The sequence below is a fragment of the Carcharhinus amblyrhynchos genome, chromosome 22 (genome assembly GCF_965287045.1).
Source record: "Carcharhinus amblyrhynchos chromosome 22, sCarAmb.v2.hapA, whole genome shotgun sequence".
NCBI classification, from domain to species: Eukaryota; Metazoa; Chordata; class Chondrichthyes; order Carcharhiniformes; family Carcharhinidae; genus Carcharhinus; species Carcharhinus amblyrhynchos.
In genome coordinates, this window is record NC_137345.1 from 17,414,153 (window position 1) to 17,436,201 (window position 22,049).

Below are 22,049 nucleotides of genomic sequence, written 5' to 3' on the forward strand. Positions count from 1 at the left end.
AGGAATCACAGTGCCTGCATTTCCCAATGCTGTTCCTTAAATTCTAACAATTTCGACAGATGGTGAACTTTCATAGTACACAGAATAAATGGGTCTCATAATACTAAGTGAGGTCTTATATAAGGATAAAATTCAATGTCAGTTCATATGACAAGTAATAAAGGAAAGAAAATTGGGTGGCCCGTTTCTACAGCCTTTTTATTGCCCCTGCCAGAATTGATGTTCATTCCTTATGTTGTTTATATCTTGTATTGTCCCAGCGAGTTATACGTTCAAATACTGTGCTTGCTTTTCCACAAATCTTCGCTCCCTTTCCAATTTTTTTTAATGTTAATGTGAGTTTCCATTTGTTCATAATGTTAAGAAGCCTGGACGTTAAGTTTATAAAATGCCCAAAGATGCCAGCTCCACATGGCCCTCTCAGTGTGAAGCTCAAATGGGACAGCTGACTGGGGAAGTAGTTTCACAGTGCTTACTTACCCTCTGTGTCAGTCTGCTTCAGAGTCAAGTAGAGATCTCAGCTTGGAATTCATAGAATCCTACAGTGCAGAAGGAGGCTCTATGGCCCATCAAGTCGGCATCGATCACAATCCCACCCAGGCCCTATCCCCATAAACCCATGCATTTACCCTAGCCAGTCCCCTGACACTAAGGGGCATTTTAGTATTATTTATATAATTTAGCAATTATTCTGCTGTTTCTATATTGATGTGCACCTAAAATTGCCTTGCTTCCAAATGCTGATGGATGGAGTCTAACATTATCTGTGTTTGACACTGAATGAAGTATAAATCCATTGTGATTGTAAAACCAGGTATATAAAATGTTTTGGTTGTACCTTGAACTTCTTGGTACTTATTTTAATCCAGAATAAGTGATTTGTGACTCCAATTTAGTTTTAATTTCCATGGGATACAACAAAGTGGAAGGATGAATGTTAGAGAAATTTCAAATAATCAGGGATTTAAGACACTGATAATTTACTATTAGCATGGAGTGAAATTACTCTGAATCAGAATTACAGATCAACAGTGGTACTGTCTGCATAGAGACACATATAATCACAGTAAGATATTTTAAACACGTAAGCGATTTGAACAAGTATTTTTGATTTAAACATATATTTTGGATTTTAAGAGGTATTTATAAAGTAATCTGTACACTTTAGCCAAAGGCATCTGCTCCAGAGCATGATGGGATAAACCACATTCTCTGGTATAATGAAACCACAGAATGTGTATATTCTTATCAGTATAAGTTATGGACAATGTGGGTGCCCAAAGTCATTATATGAATAGAGCTGTTCAATTTCTACTGTTAAGACAGCGCATCTCAGACATGAAAATATCAATTGTCTGGCTCAACCATTGACGTAATTGAGATTTAGTGAGAATACTAACCTTTGAACGCAGAAGTGTCAGGGGTTGCTCAGTGACAGGGGGAAGAAGCATCTATGTACCATGGAGTCCCATGATGCCAGAGAGTAGAATGTAATTGGCTAAGTAAATGACAACTGTTCACAGTGATTGATTTGTACTAATGATGACTGGTTCATAACTAACAGGAAGATGGGAAAAGCGAATTGGAAAATGTACAATTGTCCTGTCTGATGGATTGTAACTTGAGTGGTATTGGAATTCTCTTCAGAGAGGTGTTGGATGCCCAATGCAATCTCTCCCAGTAATCATTGGTCAAATAAAGATACATCTTTAACAAGGATCCTGACCTCATGAGTCTTTGTATTAGCTGAGTTTTGACAGTACTCAGTCTCTGAAAAAAAACTCCCAACAATGAACAATGATCAGTCTGGGAGGAGATGGTGGTGCTGTAACAATGTTACTAAAACTAGTGATCCAAAGGCCCAGGCTAATGCTCTGGGAAACACAGATTCAAATCCCATTCCGGCAACTGGTGGAATTTAAGTTCAATTAATAAATCTGGAAACAAAAGCCCGTCTTGGTGGTGGTAACCCGGAAGCTGTCATAAAAACACAAAGGAAATCTGCCATCCTTACCTGGTCTGGCCTACATGCAAATCCAGACCCCCAGCAATGTGTTCCCCTCTGAAATGGCCTTGTCATTCAGTTGTGAATGGACTCATCACCACCTTCTCAAGGATGGTTGGGGATGGGCAACAAATGCTGGCCTTGCCAGCAATGGCCGCATCTCAAGAAAAGGATAAAGAAAAAAGATGAGCAGGCATTGACTAGCAAAATGGAAGGGCAAAGAGATTCGGGCTCATGAGTGTGCACGTGTACGAAACATAATCAGGAAAAGTTATACAATACCATCTCAAGCTAAATTCAAAAGTGAGAAGAGACACTTCAGGTAGACAAAGCCTTGGACAGCCCCCACCTAGAGAACTGCAGTCAATCAATTTTAATCATATATCACCTGGAAAGATATATAGGCCTTGCGAGAAATACACCGCAGAGTCACAAGAATGCTGCCTCACAGCGTCAGGTTCGATTCCCAGCTTGGGTCACTGCCTGTGCAGAGTCCACACATTCTCCTCATGTCTGCATGTATTTCCTCTGGGTGCTCAGGTTTCTTCCAACAGTCTGAAAGGTGTGCTGGTTAGGAGCACTGGCCTAAATTTTCCTTCAGTGTACCCAAATAGGCGCCAGAGTGTGGCGACGAGGGGATTTTCACAGTAATTTCATTGCAGTGTTAATGTAAGCCTACTTGTGACACTGATAAATCAACTTTAAAAAGAATGAGCAGCAAATTATGAAGTCAGGTTGTATAATCTTCCTTTGTATCCCCTTGAGTTTCGAAGAATGAGACGTTTAAGGTGGTAAAGGAATTCAAAATGGTTGTATGGAGAAGCTATTTCTTCTGGTGGTACAAGCTAAAACAAGAAGGTATCAGCTTAATTTTATAGCCAGGCCATTTAGGAGAGAAATCAGAAAATATGTTTTTTTTCACACAAATGAATAACAGAAATTAAGAACCAACTTTCTCAGGCAACTGGGTCAATTGAATCTGTTGAGATAGTTGATAAATTTTTGTTAGGTAAGGATATCAAGGGATATGGAACAAAAGGTCTTGGAGTTAAAATACTGATTTTAAGATCTGAATGTTGGAACAGGCTGACTGACTTCTCCTGTCTCTTTGTGCTCCTGAAGTCATACACATCAACTGTAAATTCTAATATTGCAATAAAGATATTGTTCATTTATCAATATAAAGTGCCATATGTATTTATTTTGTAAACAAATGTACATATTTATTCACAAAACCTTCACAACTCCATCCAATTCAATATTGTGGAACCACAACTGCAACTGATGTAGTCTCTCAGGAAGGTTGAAAAAGAATGTTAATTTATTTCCTTACCATTCACATTGACTCATTGAATGCAGGCTAATTTCTCTTCATTTCCATTTCAGATGCAAAATACACTCTTCAAAAGTACCTCTTTCCTTTAACTGTTCCAGTATCTTGGTTCAGTTCAGGATTTTTCAAGTTTGAAGATGCTAAAAAAATTTTTAGAACTCCCAAATAGTCAAATAAAACCAGCCGATCAGCATAGTGTGAAGATAATAATCAGCAGTTAACTGGACCAAATTTGGGGTTGACCGAACATAAGTGATAGAGTTAAGGGACCAAATCCTTGTAAAAAGGCCACATACATGAAAGATACACAAACACACCGAAAGCATTTGCAGAATAAAACTTATTAACTTTTTTCGGCTTGGCCCTCCTAATCACAAACTTTTCTATGGGGAAATGGTAATAATGTTTTTTTAAAGTGGATTAAGTGTATAGTAGACATGAGGAAGTAATGTTATACATCTATCTGTGCCTTTTAGTCTCTGCATGTTATTATTTACAAATGTATTCAATTATGGAAATTGTATTGCACATTTAAAATAACGCGCTTTTGCGTCTCTGATCAGTCATCCAGTTGCCTGGATTCACATCCATCTGCAGCATTTTCATCACCCACTTGTCTCTTCGTGCTCCATCAATAAATTCATCCAAGGACAAGTGCCCTGTAAAAATGAAAAGCATCACTGAATTTACAAACAATACAGACAAACTCAGAAGATACTTAAGTGATTACATTTTAAAAAGTGATATTGATATGTGGATTATGGGCTGTCACATTTATTTACCTATCAAAGAATCCTTACACTGCAGAAGGAGGCCATTCGGTCCATCGAGTCTGCACCAACCCTCTATACCATAGCTGAGAAAAAGATTTTTTGTTGAAGTTTTTCATCTTGTACTCATCAGAAAATTCGCAAGAATACAATGTAAGGGAAATCAATAAATTTATACCAATGAGAAAAGACTGTTGATTGTCAACCAGAGTCCACTTGCCAACCAATCAGTACTCTTTTCTCACACAGTATAAGTATGTTGACATCCTTCACATTGTATTCTTGCAAATATTCTGATGATTGTAAGGTGGAAAATTTTGACATTTGGAATTTTACTGACACGCTCACCCCGATTCCTGGGTGGGTGAGACTCGCAGAACAGAATTCTCCATTGGCCTTGGGCAAGATCTCACAAACCTTGGGCGGGGTACTATCAAGTCACTATTTATCTATATCATCTTTTTTTTTCTATGCATGTCCATCCTTTATTTGGCACCAGTATTCTTTCAGTCCTTAAACTGGCACCATACAAGAATTCCCGTTATCTCTCACACAATCACACACTGCAGCTACACACTTCATCCACTAGATAGAGCTTCAAAAAGCTTCAATTCTGCAGATTTTGGGAATCCTTTTAGTGACCATGTACTACTTTAAGATAAGTTAGCTCCAACATTTACTTTTCTCTTTACACTAATATTATTTCTTTTCCTCATTTTTAAGATTTGTCATCTTAAGACCTCCTTCCCCTTCTAATATTCAAAATACAATCCATCCCCTACTTGCTTCAGCCAGCCTCCTCTTTACCTGCGTTGCCAAGGTCACTTTTCCACATTTATATTCTTAATTGTAAAATATTTAAAGATATTTGTCTTCCAACCATGCTCATCCCACCCCATTGGTTGCGAAGATTTGGGACAGTTTCTCAGAAGAGTAAGTTGTAGAAACAACGAGGAAACAGGTTATTTTTGACCTGATAATGTGTGATCAGCCCGGATTAATGAAAGATCTCATAGCAATGGATCCTCTAGGCAAGAATGATCATAACATGGTAGAATTCACATTCAGTTTGAAGAGAGAAACTTGTACCTGAAACTGTTTCAAACTTAAATAAAGGTAATTACAAAGTTATTACAACAGAGTTGGTTACAGTGGACTGGGAAAATAGGTTAAAAGGTGAGAAGACAGATATTTAAGGGACTATTTCATAACTCTCAACAAATATATATTCCTTGAGAAAGAAAGACTCTACCAAAAGGGTAGACCATCCATGGCTAACTAAGGAAGTTAAGGATGGTATCAAATTGAAAGAAAATGCATACAGTACAAGTGGTAGACAAGGAGACTGGTATAACAGTAGAACTAGGGGGCACAGCCTCAAGATAAAGGGGGGGCGGTTTAGAACGGAGTTGAGGAGGAACTTCTTCACTCAAAGGGTGGTGAATCTCTGGAATTCTCTGCCCGTTGAAGTGGTGGAGGCTGCCTCGCTAAATATTTTTAAGACGCGGGTTGATGGTTTTTGATAAGAGAAGGGATTAAGGGTTATGGGGAGAGGGCGGGAAAGTGGAACTGAGCCACGACAGATCAGCCATGATCTTATTGAATGGCGGGGCAGGCTCGAAGGGCTAGATGGCCTACTCCTGCTCCTATTTCTTATGTTATGGAGGACACAGGTTTAAGGTGCTGGGGAGCAGGTACAGAGGAGATGTTAGGGGTAAGTTTTTCACTCAGAGGGTGGTGAGTGAATGAAATCGGCTGCCGTCAGTGGTGGTGGAGGTGAACTCGCTGGGGTCTTTTAAAAGACATCTGGATGAGTATATGGGATTTAATGGGATTGGGGGTTATAGATAGGTCTATGGATTGGTGGGTATTGATGTGATCGGCGCAACTTGTGGGCCGAAGGGCCTGTTTGTGCTGTAGTGTTCTATGTTCTATAACTTTAGAAACCAGCAAAGGATGGCTATCAAAAAAAGGGAGAAATTGGAATACAAGGGTAAACTAGCAAGAATTATAAAAATAGATGGTAAGAGCCTTTTGTAATAGGAGAATTTGGATGGCTGTGCCTCTCTTAGCAAATGAGTTATCCAGAAGGATTAAAACCACTTCTAATCATGGTACCATTCTCCCCAGTCCCCATTGGATTCCGCCCTTCCTGACTAGACTCCAATGCCTATATTGCCCCCATCTTCTATCAACCCCCATGCCCTTGACTAACCTTCCAACCTGACAAACCCACTCCTTGACGAGTCCCTCAGCAAATCCAACCCTCCAGGGAGGCACTGGCACAATGCTAATGTCACTGGACTAGTAACCCAGAGGCCAGGCTAATGCTTAGGGACACGGATGTGAATTCACCATGATAGCTGGTGGAACTTAAATTCAGTTAATAAAATCTGGAAGTAAAAACTAGCCTCAGTAATGGTGACCACATAAAAATTGTTGATTGTTGCAAGAATTGTCACTAGTGTCCTTTAGGGAGCAAATTTTGCTGTGCTTTCTTGGCCTGCATGTGACTCTAGGTTCACAGTAATGTGGCTGACTCTGAAATGGTCCAGCAAGCCACTCAATTGTATCAAACTGCGAAAAAGTCTACAAAAAGGCATTAAACTGGACAGATCACCTGGTGTAGACCCAGGAACTGGAAAGTTCAATGGCAAAGTCAGCCCTAAGTCCTCCTTATTAATATGCATTCTGTATATTTCTCACCAGTCCTGGGATGGATGATCAGGCAACAAGTATGCAACTCCCAACCTGGGTAAGTGAAAAAAGGAGTGGGTGGTGATTGCTTCTCCAAGGAAATATTGGGACATAAGATTCTGAGAGGGTTTGACATACAGATGCTGAGAGGATGTTTCCCCTAGTGGGGAGTCTAGAACTGGGGTCAAAGTTTCAGAACAAGAGGTCCCCCATTTAAGACGTGGTTAAGGAAGAATTTATTCTCACAGAAAGTCATTAGTCTTTGGAATTTATTACACAGATGGGGTAAAGGCTCAGACATTGAAGGCTGAGTTAAGACAGATTTCTCATTGATATCATAGAATCCCTACAGTGCAGAAGGAGGCTATTCAGCCCATTGGGTCTGCACCGACAACAATCCCCGTAATCCCATATATTTACCCCACTAACCTATGCATCCCAGAGGAATAAGGGGCAATTTAGCATGGCCAATACACCTAGTCCAAACATATTTGGAGTGTGGGGGGAAACCAGAGCACTCGGAGGAACCCCACGCAGACCTGGGGGTCTGTCAGAGAGTGCAGGGCGGGGTTCAGGTCAAGTCAGCACCAGGGTTGAGCTGGGTCTATTTTGGGGAGGGGGGTGTGGGGAGTTGAGGGGCTCTGGTTAGCTCCAAGGGTGAGGGGCAGGGAGGGTGGTGTAAGATTCGTTTCTCTCCAGAGGATGCGGGAGGGGGTGTGAGGTTTGTTCCTCTACGGGGAAGGGGCTATGGAGGGGAAAGGGCTGAAACAGGTGGGGATTGGGTTTGTTCCTCTCCAGGGAGGATGGGCATCAAATTCATTCCTCTCCACGGTGCAAGGGGGATGTTGAGCTCATTCCAGTCCATGGGGTAGACAGAAGGGATGGGTGGGGTTTGTTCCACTCTGGGGAGGGGGGTGTAGATGTTGGGTTTGTTCCTCTCTAGAAGGGTGCAGAGGGTTTGTCAGGTTCATTCTGCCTGCTGGGGTGGAGGGGAAGGGGGGGAAATTTGGGTAAGGTCCTCAGAAGAATGGTGCAAGAGGTGTCAACTTGGGTCTGTTCCAGGAGATTTGCTCTGGCCTCTGGTGGGATATGCGGATGGGGTCTCTTAGGTGTCTGCTTTTGTGGATGTCGGGGTTTGGGGGGGGGGATGGTCAGGTCTGCATGGGAGGTGAATCAGGTTGTGGGGGTAGGGTTGGATTGGCAGGGACTCACATGGGGGGGGAATTTAGGGTCGGGCTCAGAGGTGACAGGCAGGTGGGCAATGGGTTATAGTCCAATGCAACCTAAAATTTAAAGGAATCTCATGGAGGTGGTTGGGGTGAGTGATGTTAGGAATTCATTGGGTTTGTTTACTTGGGGTTTGGAGGGGGGAAGGTGTCCCGTGCGAGGCTCAGTTTGGGTGTTTAAAATAGTTACGCTGAAATTAGAAGTAGATTTATTTTCTTCTAGCTCTTTCAGAGTAAGTAACAGTGTAAAACTGACAGAACCATCGGAAGTTTGCAATTCATATTGCTTGATTGGATGGCCCCCAGTGCAACGCAATTGCCCAGGGGAAGTTAGCGCTTCTAGATAATAGCCACCTAACTCCTTCCTGGGAACACCAGAGTGGGATCTTTGGGGTACCACCCCTGCCAAATCTGATGTTGGGAGCTGGGAATTTGGGAGCCATGGTAACAGGGCACTTGGGAATCACAGTATGATCCGGCAAAATCAACATGATTTTGTGAAAGCAAAACTTTCTTTGACAAACCTTTTCAAGTTCTTGAGCATGTAATTAACAAGGCAGGGAAGGGGAACCAGTAGATGCAGTATATTTGGCTTTTCAGAAAGCATTTAATAAGTTGCTGTACAATAAATAGTCATCCAGATTAGGGCTCACGGGAATGGGGCTGATATATTGGCGGATTGAGAATTGGTTAACGGACAGAAATTAAAGTGTAGGAATAAATGGATCGTTTTCAGGATGATAGATAGTGGAATATCACCAGTATCAGTGATTGGCCTTCAGTTACTTGCAATCCATAACAATGTGTTTGATGAGGGGTCCGAAATTAACAAATTCAGGTTTGTCGATGATACAATGGGAAATTAAACTGCAAGATTTCATGAAGGGATATGGACTGGTTTAATAACGAGACAAATGGAGTCTAATGTGGGATTTGAGATCCTCAGGCATATTTCACAGAACATTAACATGCAGGTATAGCAAGTAATTAGGAAGGCATACGGTATTATTCTTTATTGCAGAGGGGGTTGGAGAACCACATTTGGAATACTGTTATACAGTTTTAGTCTTCTTATTAAATTGCCTTCATGGGAATGCAACAAAGGTTCACAAGGTTGATTCCTAGGATGAGTGTGTTGCCCAATGAGGAGAGATTGAGTCAAGTGTACTTATATTCTACGGAATTTAGAAGAATGAGATAAGTCTAATTGAAATTATATAACTATCTCTTGACATGGCAAGGTGATGCTAAGTAGCTGTTTCCCTGGCTGGAGAGTTGAGAACAAGAAGTCAGTCTCAGGATAAAGACTGAATATTGAGGACTGGGTCGAGGAGAAATTTCTTCTGTCTAATAGAATTGAAGCTGTGGAACTTTGTGAATACTAAGCCAGTCATTTTATTCAGGCGGCACGGTGATTAGCACCGCTGGCTCACAGCACCAGGGACTCGGATTCAATTCTCGCCTTGTGTCACTATCTGTGTGGAGTCTGCACGTTTTTCCCATACCTGCGTGGGTTTCCTCCGGGTGGTCTGGTTTCCCCCCACAGTCCAAAGATGTGTAGCTTAAGTGCATTGGTTATGCTAAATTCTCCCTCTGTGTACCCAACAGGCATTGGAGTGTGGCGACTAGGGGATTTTCACAGTAACTTCATTGCAGTGTTGACATAAGCCTAGTTGTGCCTAATAAATAAACTTTACTATTCAAGACCGAGATCTAGATTTTGGGCCATTAACGGAAGCAAGTGATATGGGAGATTTGGAAAGTGGAGCTGATGTAATTCAGCCATGATCTAATCAAACAACAGAGTGAGCTCAAAGGGTTCTGTGGGCCTACTCCTGCTTTTGTTTATTGCATTCTTGTATAGATTGACCTTAATATTTATGTGTCTAACCACTCCTATACTCCAGTCTGGTTCAGCCCGAGGCAGTGACTAGGGATAGATTAAATTCAGCGGCAGAAAGCTGGCGAGTATTACGCTTACCATCCCCATTTTCATCCACTAACTGAAATATTCTATCTACAACTTCTTCCGGAGTCAAGAGGGGAACTCCATCTTCTGATTCTTGACGGCAAGCTTTCTTTAATCTGTAAATGGACTGTAAAACGAGAGGAAGTGTTAGGATCTTGGTATAAGGAACATGCCGACTCAGAAAGAAAAGAGATAAAACAGTCGCTGACCTCCACGATCTCCAGCAGCTCTGTTTTATCAATACACCCGTTTCCATCTTTATCATAAACTTTGAAAGTCCATTTCAGTTTGTGCTCCAGGTTGCCTCTCAGAACCAGATTGAGGGCTGCAACATATTCCAAGAAATCGATGGTGTTATCCTGGAAGAGAAACAAACCACCTGTTACTGACCAAATCAAATATCATCATTCTCTTATTAATTTATGTGTTGTGGGCATCGCTGGCTAGGCCAGCATCTCTTGCCCATCCCTAATTTAATCCTGCAATAAGATTACAATGAATCCGGTTTTATATATTGCATCCTCTTGACCACTGACTACATTTCTATCACGAGAACCAAATATTTCCCACAGGGGAACAACTAGAATGGAATGCAGATGAACATAGTCGGAGGAATTCTTATTGCATTTGTCTATTATCCAACTGGCTATTTTTTTAAAACAAAATTGAAATGTGAATTGATTCTAAATTTGCAATCTCTTCTCGTTAATTTCTTCAGTTCTTAATTTCTTTAAACTCCTAATATCAAGACGCACAGAATGATAGACAGTATTTTGGGTTAAATTCAGGTAGTGTGAGCAATAATGCCCCCTTTTAGAAGTAACCAAATATCCACTAAAAGCCAATGTTGTGCTTTACATGATTGAAAGTGCCCTTTCAATAACAGATGTATAACTGCTGTCCTTGACACCCTGCATTTTAAGAAGGATGTGAAGGCATTGGAGAGAGGGCAGAAAAGATTCATGAGAATTAAATTGCTCATCTCTGGACCCAGTTATGAAGAAAAAGTGAAGAAGGTGATACTGGTTTCCTTGAAGAAAGTTTTAAGTTTATTTATTAGTGTCACAAGTAGGCTTACATTAATATTGCATTCCTAGCTGCCACACTCCAATGTCTGTTAGGCTACATCGAGGAAGAATTTCTCAGTTAGGTGCCTGTGCTTCTAACCAGCACGTCTTTCAGACTGTGGGAAGAAACCAGAACAATTGGAGGAAACCCATGTAGACACGGGGAGAACTACAGACTCCACACAGTGATCCAACCCAGGAATCAAACTCAGGTCCCTGGCACCGTGAGGCAGGAATGCTAACCACTGTACCACCATGTCACCCAAAAGATTGCTGAAAGGAGGTTTGATAGAGATATTCAAAATCATGAGGGAGCTGGACAGAGTGGTTAGAGAGAAACCGTTCTTACTCATTTGAGGATCAAAACCAAAAGGGCACAGATTGAAAGTAATTGGCAAAAGAAGCAAAAACGATTTGAGAAAAACCTTTGCCATGCAGCGAGTGGTTAGGTTTAAGGTCTGGAATGCCTGAGGAGCATGGTGCGGGCAGTTTCAATTGAAGCATTTAATAGGAAATTAGACTGTTATCTGAAAAAGAAGAATGTGTAGTGTTATGGGGATAAGGCGGGGAAATGGCACTAAGTGAACTGCTCACTCGGAGAACCAGTGCAGAGAAAATGGGCCAAATGGCCTCCTTCTTCAATGTAACAATTCTGTGATTCTGCGACCTACCCCTGCCCCCAACCTCAACTCGCCCTTTCAGCTGGTTCAACTAGAAGTGAGGGGACATTATATCAAAGACAAGATTAGTTTGTAAAACAAAATCGCTATGCCCATTAATCTCATCTATCCAACCATTTCACCTTTACAGATTTAACATCTACAGGATGGAACAGACACGATGGGCTGAACAGCCTCCTTTTGTGCTATAACCATTCTATAATTCTATGAGCAAATGGAAAAGACCTCGATTTAATGTCTCACCATACGGCAGGTTTGAAATTATGTATTACTGATCAGTTGCAGTTGGGAATAAAGGGAAACAAAAGCAAGCTCACCCCATTCTTATCAAATGCCCGAAACATATTCTCTATGTATTCAGCTGCTTCTTCATTGTCCAAAACTCCAAAAAAGCGCTTAAATTCGTGAAAGAAAAGAGTTCCACTGGGACATTCAGTCACAAACTTCTTGTACAAGTCTTGGAGCTCAGCAACACCGATCTCGCTTTTATTTTCTTCACTCGCCACTTGCCCCATAACTGCAGAACTGGAATAATCTGCCAAAGACCTCAGCAGATTTGATCTGCCTCCGGGGGTGAGAACCCTCAGACCCTGGTCACCTTAACAGAGAGTGAACGATCTTCTTGAATCCCAAACTTCTGTTCTCAGTCAAACCTCAAGTGCACAAACAAGGGCTTCTTTGCCCTCTAAAGTCAAGCTGTGTTCAATAAATTCCTTGATTATCAATGAGGGCCAATTACTCTTCTACAGTTGGGTTCACGTCACCACGGTCACTTCAACCCTTGAAATAAGGAATTAGTCAGTACTCTAGAGCCCAGAGTCTTTATCAAACCTCACTTCAACAGGAACTTTGGTCTTTTGGAGTAGAGACACCTTCCTAAACAATGTCAAACTTCACTAGAATCTGTCTGGGAAGTCTGCTTTGTCCTGCCACCTCTCGTTACTTCTCCAGTGTTGTGCTATCATTAGAAATGAAAGCTATTTTCTTATTAATACAAGCAGGGCAATACCTACTTAAAGAGCGCTAAGTTTATTATAAGCTTTCCAGTGTGCACTCTCTAAGACTTAGTGACCTTCATTCACCTTAGAACGAAACCAGGGTCAGCCCAACACATTTATGGAGTCTTTCTCAGGCAGTTGCTAATTTAAGATCCAACTGAATGATAAAGTAGGAAAGATTCCCATGAGATTGCATTGGTCACATTAATTCTTCTAATAATGAAAATTAAGAATTGGACAACTGAGATTATTTACCTTGGCTTTATAAAGGGAATTTCTGCAGTTCAATGTTTTTATGAGGGGAAAGTTAAATGCTTCAATGGTTAGATGTGCTGATTAGATGGAGCCAATTTCTGGCTAAAGTTTATGCAAAATTCTTACTTAACTGAATTGGTCAATAGCAGGGTAGAATGTAGAGATTGTGCTGTTTGACTAAATGAAATAGGATAACAATTGTAATCATTTTAGCAGGATAGTTAATCACAAAAAATATTGAGTTATGGAATGAGTTTTTTAAAATGACTGGAAAAGATTGATACATTTATGCTACGTGGAGGAACTTTATCTTCTAGCTAAACATTATTTAGTGCATTTTTTATTCCTTCACGGTATTTCGCTGGCTTGGCCAGTATTTATTGTTCATCTCTAGTTGCCTTTGAGAAGGTAGTGATGAACTTCCTTCTTAGATCGCTGTAATTCATGTGGTGTAGGTACAGTGCTATTAACAAAGTAGTTCCAGGTTTTTGACCCAGTGACAGTGAAGGAATGTGATTCCAAATCAGGATGGTGTGTGACTTGAAGGGGAACTTGCAAGTAGTGGTGTTCCCATACATCTGTTGCCCTTGTCGTCCTAGGTGGTAGAGGTCAGGGATTTGGAAAGTCCTGTCACAGGAGTCCTGGGTTGCTGCAGAGTACCTTGTAGATGGTACACACTACTGCCACTGTGTGTCAATGGATGTTTGTTGGATGGGGTGCCAATCAACCAGGCTGCTTTGTCCTGGATGGTGTCAAGGTTCTTGAGTGATGTTGGAGCTGCACTCTTCCAGGCAAGCACAGTATTGCATCAAATCCCTAACTTATGCATTGTAGATGGTGGAGAGACTTTGTGGCATCAGGAGGTGAATTACTCTCTGCATAATTCCCAGCTTCTGACTGCTCTTGTAGCCATACCCTTTATGTGGCTATTCCAGTTAATTTTCCGATCAGTGGTAACTTCCAGGATTTTGATAGTGACAGTATTGCCATTGAACATCAAGGAGAGAGGATTAGATTCTCATTTGCTGGGATAATCAATGTCTGAAACTTGTGTGGGGTGAATGTTACTTTCCCCTATCAGCCCAAGTCTGAACATTGTCCATGTTTAACTGCATATGGACATGGACTGCTTTAGCATCTGAAGAATACTGCTGAACATTGTGCAATCATCAGCCAACATCCTCACTTCTGACCTTGTGAGAGAAGGAAGGCCATTGATGAAGCGGCTGGTGATGGTTGTGCTTGAAATACCTACACCACATTTTTGTTTTACAATTTTTTTCCCCAAAACAAATAATGAGATTTGACAAATATGAAAACAGGCATTTGAAGAATCAGTCCAGGCCTTCTTCATAATTCAATTCCCCATCATTGCTTAGATAATTATATTACAAATATGGAACAATGGAAAAAGTAATACATCAAAATAGAAATGCTTTAACAATTACATGAATAGTTATACAATTTGGAAAGGCAGGAAACTAAAACCTAACAATATTGGGCTGTCAAATGTCCAATTTAGCAGAACCTTTTAAATATTGAATTTGCAATGGTCCTGTTACAGAAAATACTCATGGACACATTGCAATTCTTTTAAGTGATGAATAAGCACAGTCAAATAATTGAAATAACTCTTACTGTGAAACATAGGAACTCGGATACATTGATCATTAAAGTATCTCCCAATGGGATGGCTTAATTGCTGATCGTTATAAGAAAGAACATATTAATGCTTACAGTGTAATTATAATTATTACAATCTTCAACAGCATATTCTTCTTATGTGCTTTATGTTACTAAGCCAGTCATTATAAATAGAAAGGTGGTAAAATGAAACTGGAATGTGGCCAAACACATAACAGTTAACAGTTCAGGTATAAACATTATTTTACTGATAAATAAACATCATGCCTGCTGATGACATATATTAACAGTCATTACAGAACGGCGCATGGTCTACATTGTTATTCATATTTGTATAGTGTAACATGCTTCAGAATTAATTGGCTGGAGATTAGACATAACAACTCCTTATCCTATCTTTTCCAACAATTGATTTGGGTAGGTCACTTTTTTTCACAACAAGAGTGCTTCTAGAACAGGAACTTTCAAAACATTATACAGATCACAGAATAAAAATGGAAACAGTTGAATAGAGGGAACAGATAGGCTTTTGAAAACGTAAGTGTTTAGGGATAACTTCTAGACAGCATTTGAATAACAGAAAGGATGGTGAATTAGAAAACAAGGTGTGTGCTGATATTAGAGCATTCAGGTCTGCAAGTGGGAGGACGAAAGGAAAGGAAGAGACTAAAGTAGATGGGGATCATTGAAGATACTCAAATTAATTTGTTGAGGCCTAGGGAGACTATCAGGATTGTCAAGAACAAGGTGCTGGGAGTTTGGGGCTTAATCGTGGTGGCAACATGAATATTGACATTCTGAATGAGTCATAATTTAGGGAGGGTACAAACAGAGTGGCTGATGGAGGAATTAAACCTTTGGTTGATAAATATACATTCAATAGGTCTGTAACCCAAGGGAACAAGAGACAAGAGATAAAGGCAAATCTATATGATGTTTCAGAAATGGAAGAACGTGGACCTTCTCAGAGATGAGGTGTGGAGAATGAAGCTGCATTTAGTAACAGCAGCTCCAGCCCTGTTACTTTAGCTTGTGGTAATACATCTGGGAAAAAGCTGATGAAGTTATGACCAGGAAATAATTAGCTTTGGTTAAAGATAGCTTTGAATATTCTTGGCATGCAACTGCTAACACACTGAGCCATAGTTGAACAAGCATTTTGGGGAATGCAGGATTCCTGGAGCAGCAGGAGAATTTTACATCAAGTTTGAAAGGAAGAGGAGTGGATCTAAGACTAGTATTTTAAACTTAAATGAGGGCAACAAGGTGAGCATGAAAGCTGAGCTAGCTAAAGTGAACTGGGATGAACAGGCTATGAGGACAGATCAATAGAGAAGCAGTGGCAGATATTTAAAGGGATATATATTTCAGAATACTCAGAGTAAGTATATTCCTGTTGTAAAGAAAAATTCTAAACGGAGGAGCCACCATCCATGGATAACTAAAGAATTTAAGGGAAGCATCAAACTTAAGGAAAAAACATCTAGCTGTGCAAAGATGAGTGTGAGATGATTGGTCAGAATATAAAGAACAACAGAGAATGACTAAAAGGTTAATTAGGAGAAAGGAATTAGTGTACAGCAGGAAGCTAGCTAGGAATGTAAAAGCAGAAAGTGAGAGTTTCTACAGGCATTTAAAAAGGAAAAGGGTGGGTGAGTGTGGTTAATAGCAAGGTAATAGTTGATTAATAGTAGATAAGGAAATGGTGAATAAAATAAACAGATATTTTGCTTCTGTGCACTGGAGAGGATTCAAGAAACATTCCAATACTAGATGCAATTTGGGAGGTGGAGGGGAGAAAGGAACTTGGTAAATTTACCATCACTGGGGAAGCAATACTGAGTAAACTGATGGAACTGTGGGCTGAGAAGTCCCTTGGTCCTGATGGACTTCATCCTAAGGTCTTTAAAGAGATGGCTAATTGAGATAGATTTTCCAAAATTCATTAGCTTCTGGAAGGGTTCCATCAGACTGAAAAGTGGTAAATATAACCGCTCTATTAAAGAAGGAAGAGAGGCAGTAAACATTACAGACCAGTTAGCTTGACATAGGACATGGGGATGATGTTAAAATCAATCATTAAAGAATTTATAGCTGGACACTTAGACAAGCTCAGGTAACTGGCAATAATGAGCATGGTTTTATGAAAGGAAAATTATGTTTATGAGTCTGCATTGACCATGATCCCACCCAGTCTCTATCCCTATAACCCCTTGCATTTACTCTAGCTAGCCCCCCTGACATTAAGGGGCAATTCAGTCTGGCCAATCCACCAAACCTACACATCTTTGGACTGTGGGAGGAAAGCAAAGCACCCAGAGGAAACCCACACAAGACACAGGGAGAATGTGCAAACTCCACACAGACAGTGACCCAAGCCAGGAATGAAACCCAGGTCCCTGGCGCTGTGAGGCAGAAGTGCTAACCTCTGTGCCACTCCTACATATTAGAATCACATTACACTTTTACAGAAGTTTTTTTTATTTGTGTTACAAATAGGCTTACATTAACACTGCAATGAAGTTGCCTTGGGATGTTGAAGATCACCATAGTAACTTGGTCAATATGATGCCAGAGTGCCCTGCAAAACACATTCCAGGCAAACAACAAGCAGAAATTCTTAACAGTTTTGCTGATTTAAGCACCACGTGATGGCAAATGCAGTCACCTTGAGTTTATGAGTCTATAGGAAAGTCGATTCCAAAGGCTTCAAGCATGGGGGAGAATTTCAGATGGAATGTGGTTGCACTATCAGATAAGATGCATATGCGGAACACAGGTGCTAATTTACTGCAATATATTACTGCAGGAAGTCTCTGAAGAGTGGGCCTGTGTTGATCTAGGTCAAGTAGGAAGATATTAGTCATCAGTAAACACCGATTACGGTCTGAATCACTGCTAAGGCGATTTGGGACTCGTTAGCGTCAGAGTTAAAGAAAAGTGAGAAGGGTTAGCTGAAAATGGAACGGACAGAGGAACATTATTGCGATTGTGGGGCGGGGGATAGTTCAAACCTCAATACATTGTCACATCCTGGACAACAGGGAGTTTCTGCAGAATAGGGGGAATATTGGGAATGCAGTCAGGAAAGGGGCTGACAGGGAGTATGGAAAGTGGGGCTTAGGAATCCCGGCTGGCGCTTGTCATAGCTGCATTAAACTACTGAGATTCAGACATTAGTCTGCCGTGAAGCAAGCAATTGTCAACTTTCGATGCGGACACAAACATTAACCGGGTTCTGTGTGAAATGCAAATCAGACACAAATATGTCTTGCTGTGTGACCCTGCGGATTCTACCTGCTTCACCCGTAATGTCCCTGCAGGTCACTCCCCCTTCATGGAGAACAGCAGAATCCCAATAATCAAACTCATTTAGATTATTCACATTTAAAGGTAAAACGAAAGGGGGAAAAATGAATTAAACATGCACAGGTGCCAGAGTTTCTGTGTGCTTTGATAGCAACAACGCTATCCCTATAATTTTCGGTATGTTTGTCCACATCACCACACTCTTGGCTGCGGGAGGCGCACTGACAGTGAAAGGCGCTACATAAATGCATGTCTTTGTCATGGTTTCACTCAGTTCAAATGTGTTAAATTTGAAACATGGAAATCCCCGGCCTCTCCTGCTTAGGGGTGCTTTCCTTGTGCTCACATCCACAACCCAAACATTAGGAAGTAAATGCAACATTTGCAGCAACCATGTTATCAAATGGCGTGGGATAACAATGTCACATGAGATCCTGGTCAGAATGTCATGTGATAAAACTTATAGGAACGCCTCTAAACAGAATTGTTAAAGCACTAATTCGCATGCAGTTGAAACCTTACTGGTTATACTGTGTGAACGGGAAGAGTATGGTTATTTGAAATAAAGTTGGAATGCATTCTTCCTTTGGGAGATATAGACAAGCGTTTAAAATTCCGCTTCCCTGATGTTCCTCGAAAGTGAAGGCTGTCTTAATTAATACACGTTTCCCAGGGAAATGTGGAAGTTTGGAATTAGAAATTAAGTCCTTCACCTTGTTTCTTGGGAGTAAAACGTTAACGTGTGGGAAAATCCATTCTGTTTACTGTTATAATAAAGTTAGTCACCAACATACTCAAAATGAGATATTCGCCGGAATTCTACCGCTTCGCTCGCCACAGAATCTGAGCGGGTGAGGGGGCGGACAATGGAGATCTTGGGCGGGAATTTCCAGTCTCGCTTCAGCGAGGTTGTAACATGCCACCCAATATTGAATGTTATAAGAATAGAGTTTAGTCATCTTTGTTCCAACTAATGCATCGAGACGCCACACAGGAGAAACTGTTCAGCCTCAGACATTCCCCACTCCCATGTATGCAGATCACTCTAAATTCTGATGATTCAATATTTTTTCCAGAATACGTTCACTCTCACCAATTATTACAGGTGCACCATAGAAAACATCCTTTCTGGATGTATCACAGCTTGGTATGGCTCCTGCTCAGCTCAAGACCGCAAGAAACTACAAAGGGCTGTGAACGTAGCCCAAACCAACACACAAACCAACCTCTCAGCCATTGACTCTGACTACACTTCCCGCTGCCTCGGAAAAGCAGCCAGCATAATCAAGGATCCCACGCACCCAGACATTCTCTCTTCAACCTTCTTTCTTAAGGAAAAAAAACAAAAGTCTGAGATCACATACCAACCAACTCAAGAACAGCTTCTTCTTTGATGCTGTCAGACTTTTGAATGGACCTACCTCATATTAAGTTTATATTTCTTTACATCCTAGCTTTGACTGCGACACTATATTCTACACTCTCTCTCCTCTACGTACTCTATGAAGTGTATGTTTTGTCTGTATAGCACACAAGAAACAATACTTTTCCCTGTATCCCAATACATGTGACAATAATAAATCAGATCAAAATTCTTTAAGATAAGGGATCTGCTCCAGTTTGAGAACAATGGATTATCTGACCACAGCAACCTCTAGTGTGGAAACAATAAAACTTGGCTATGTTGTGTTCTGTCCTCAATTTAAACCAGCCATTTGAATACTGAACCAATGCACTTGTAAATAATTGAATGGATGACACAAATTCAACTCAAGACAAACTTGCAGTTAGAGAAAGCCATAGATTTTTTTCGAAGCTAGTTTTTTTGTCAATCAATTTATTTTTTGTAATTTGTTTTTGGAATGTGGGTGCTACTGGCGAAACCACAGCTACAAAACCATAGAATCCCTACAGTTCAGATTTAGGCCATATGGCCCATCATGTCTGCACTGACTCTCATCATTGTCCCCACCCCCATGTATTTACCATGGTTATCCACCTAACCTACACATCTTTGAAGTGTGGGAGGAAACTGGAGCACCCAGATGAAACCCATGCAGACACTGGGAAAACGTGCAAACTCCACACAGACAGTCACCCAAGGCCAGAATCTTGATATTTGATACTTTGAAAAAATGGTTTTCCACAGCAATTAACTCTTCAGACTTTAAATGGCTTTTTGATTCTTTGTTAAATAAACAAAAAACCCACCTCAGCCTGAAGTCACCTGATCATCTACCCTTCTTAACTGAATTAAAACAAGCAACCCTTTAACACCTCAAATCATTGCCTTAAAATATCTGGATAAACACAAATTACTGCAGATGCTGGAATCTGAAACCAAAAGAGAAAATGCTGGAAAATCTCAGCAGGTCCGGCAACATCTGTCAGGGGAGAAAAGAGCTGATGGTTCGAGTCCAGATGACCCTTTGTCAAATCTCAGTCCTTGCAGGATGTAGGGTGTGGGAGTCAGTGGGCTTGTAATGGATATTGGCAGCTGGTCTATTGCCAGAAATGGAGACAGAAAGATCAGAGAAGAGAAGGGATGTGTCTGAGATGGACCAGGTGAAGGTGATGGAAGAGTGGAAACTGGAAGTGAAGCTGATGAATTTTTCCACATCTGGACGAGAGCATGAAGCGGCACTAAAATAGTCATTGATGTACCGGTAAAGGAATTGTAGGAGGGGACCTGAATAGGCCTGGAACAAGGAATGTTCCACATGCCCCATACAAAGACAAGCACAGCTAGGACCCATGCAGGTACCCATTGCTACTCCTTTGATTTGGAGAAAATGGAATGAGTTAAAGGAAGTGTTGTTGAGAATAGAACAAATTAGCCAGGTGGAGGAGAGTGGTGGTGGATGGGAATTGTTCAGGCTTCTTTTCAAGAACCGAAGAGCTCTCAGGCCATCCTGGTGTGGGATGGAGGTGTAGAGAGATTGCACATCCATGGTGAATAGAAGACGGTTAGAGCCTGCGAACTGGAAGCTCTCAATATAATGTAGGGCATCAGAGGAATCCCAAATGTAGGTGGGAAGGGAATGGATCAAAGGAGTGAGGATGGAATCAGGATCAGAGGAAATAAGTTCAGTGTGGCAGGAGCATGCTGACACATTGGGTGTACCAGGTGGATTTTGGAGGTCAATAGAAACAGGCAGTCAGGGGTTGGGAGACTGTGAGGTTGGAAGCTGTGGGGATGGAGGCGGGGGAGGCATCCAGAGGAAATAAGGTCAGTGATGGTGTTGGAGATAATGACATGATGTTCAGTGGTGTGGTCATGGTCCAGAGGGAGGTAGGAGGTTGGCGCTCAGCCTCTGTGAGATAGAGGTCAGTACGCCAGACGACAACAGAACCATCTTTGTCCGGAGGTTTGATGTCAAAGTCAGGGTTGGATCTGAGGGAATGGAAAGTTGGGAAGGCTGGAGAGGTTGAATGGGTGAGAGGGGGCAGAAAAATTAAAACAGCCAATGCCCCATTGACAGTTCCTAATGGAAAGATCGAGGGCAGGTATTTTTGTCCCAGTAGGGGTGTCCAATTGTCCAATGAGATGTCTGTTCTCGCAAGTGGATGTAAAAGATGCCATGGCATTCCTTTGGAGAAGTGTGGGGGAAGCTCTCCCCTGCCAATCTTTATCCCTCTGCATCTCTGAAACAATTTTTAAAATTCATTCAACATGGGCATCACTGGCTGGCTAGCTGCCCAAAGACAGTTGCAAATCAACCACATTGCTGTGGCTCTGGAGTCACATGTGGGCCAGACCAGGTAAGGACCGTAGATTTCCTTACCTAAAAGACATTAGTGAACTAGATGGGTTTTCCCACAATCAGTAATGGTTTCATTGTCATCAAGATTCTTAATTCCTGATATTTTTTATTGAGTTCAAATTCTACCATCTGCTGTGGTGGGATTTGAACCTGGGTCCTCATAGCGGTACTGGAACACAATACTGAACACCACTCCCTTAGCTCTGTTTCCTGGCAAACATCACTCCTCCACATATCCACTGACTTGCACCAACCCGCTAAAAGGTTGCAATGCCCTCTGCCAACTCATGTTGATTGATTTAGCCCACCCCAACTCCCATAAGGAAGGCCCA

The 22,049-nt window shown here is 41.3% G+C and overlaps 1 protein-coding gene across 1 annotated transcript; it reads right to left on the reverse strand.

The window, feature by feature from the left end:
- Positions 1-3,186: 3,186 nt before the first annotated feature.
- Positions 3,187-12,716, reverse strand: guca1b (guanylate cyclase activator 1B). The gene is made up of 4 exons (XM_080209991.1): positions 12,065-12,716; positions 10,210-10,359; positions 10,013-10,127; positions 3,187-3,997 (listed from the first exon to the last, which is right to left on the reverse strand). Exons 1-4 carry the CDS (start codon positions 12,260-12,262, stop codon positions 3,870-3,872), a joined length of 591 nt encoding a protein of 196 aa, XP_080066117.1. The 5' UTR covers positions 12,263-12,716; the 3' UTR covers positions 3,187-3,869.
- Between the last annotated feature and the right edge of the window lie 9,333 nt (positions 12,717-22,049).

What these genes read in the sequence shown, in the direction of transcription:
- guca1b (XM_080209991.1), bottom strand. Translation starts at nt 12,262, where the DNA reads ATGGGGCAAGTGGCGAGTGAAGAAAATAAAAGCGAGATCGGTGTTGCT. An exon ending in GGGCATTTGATAAGAATGGG is followed by an intron (nt 10,360 to 12,064) that starts GTGAGCTTGCTT and finishes TTTCTCTTCCAG; the next exon opens with GATAACACCATCGATTTCTT. An exon ending in AGCTGCTGGAGATCGTGGAG is followed by an intron (nt 10,128 to 10,209) that starts GTCAGCGACTGT and finishes CTCGTTTTACAG; the next exon opens with TCCATTTACAGATTAAAGAA.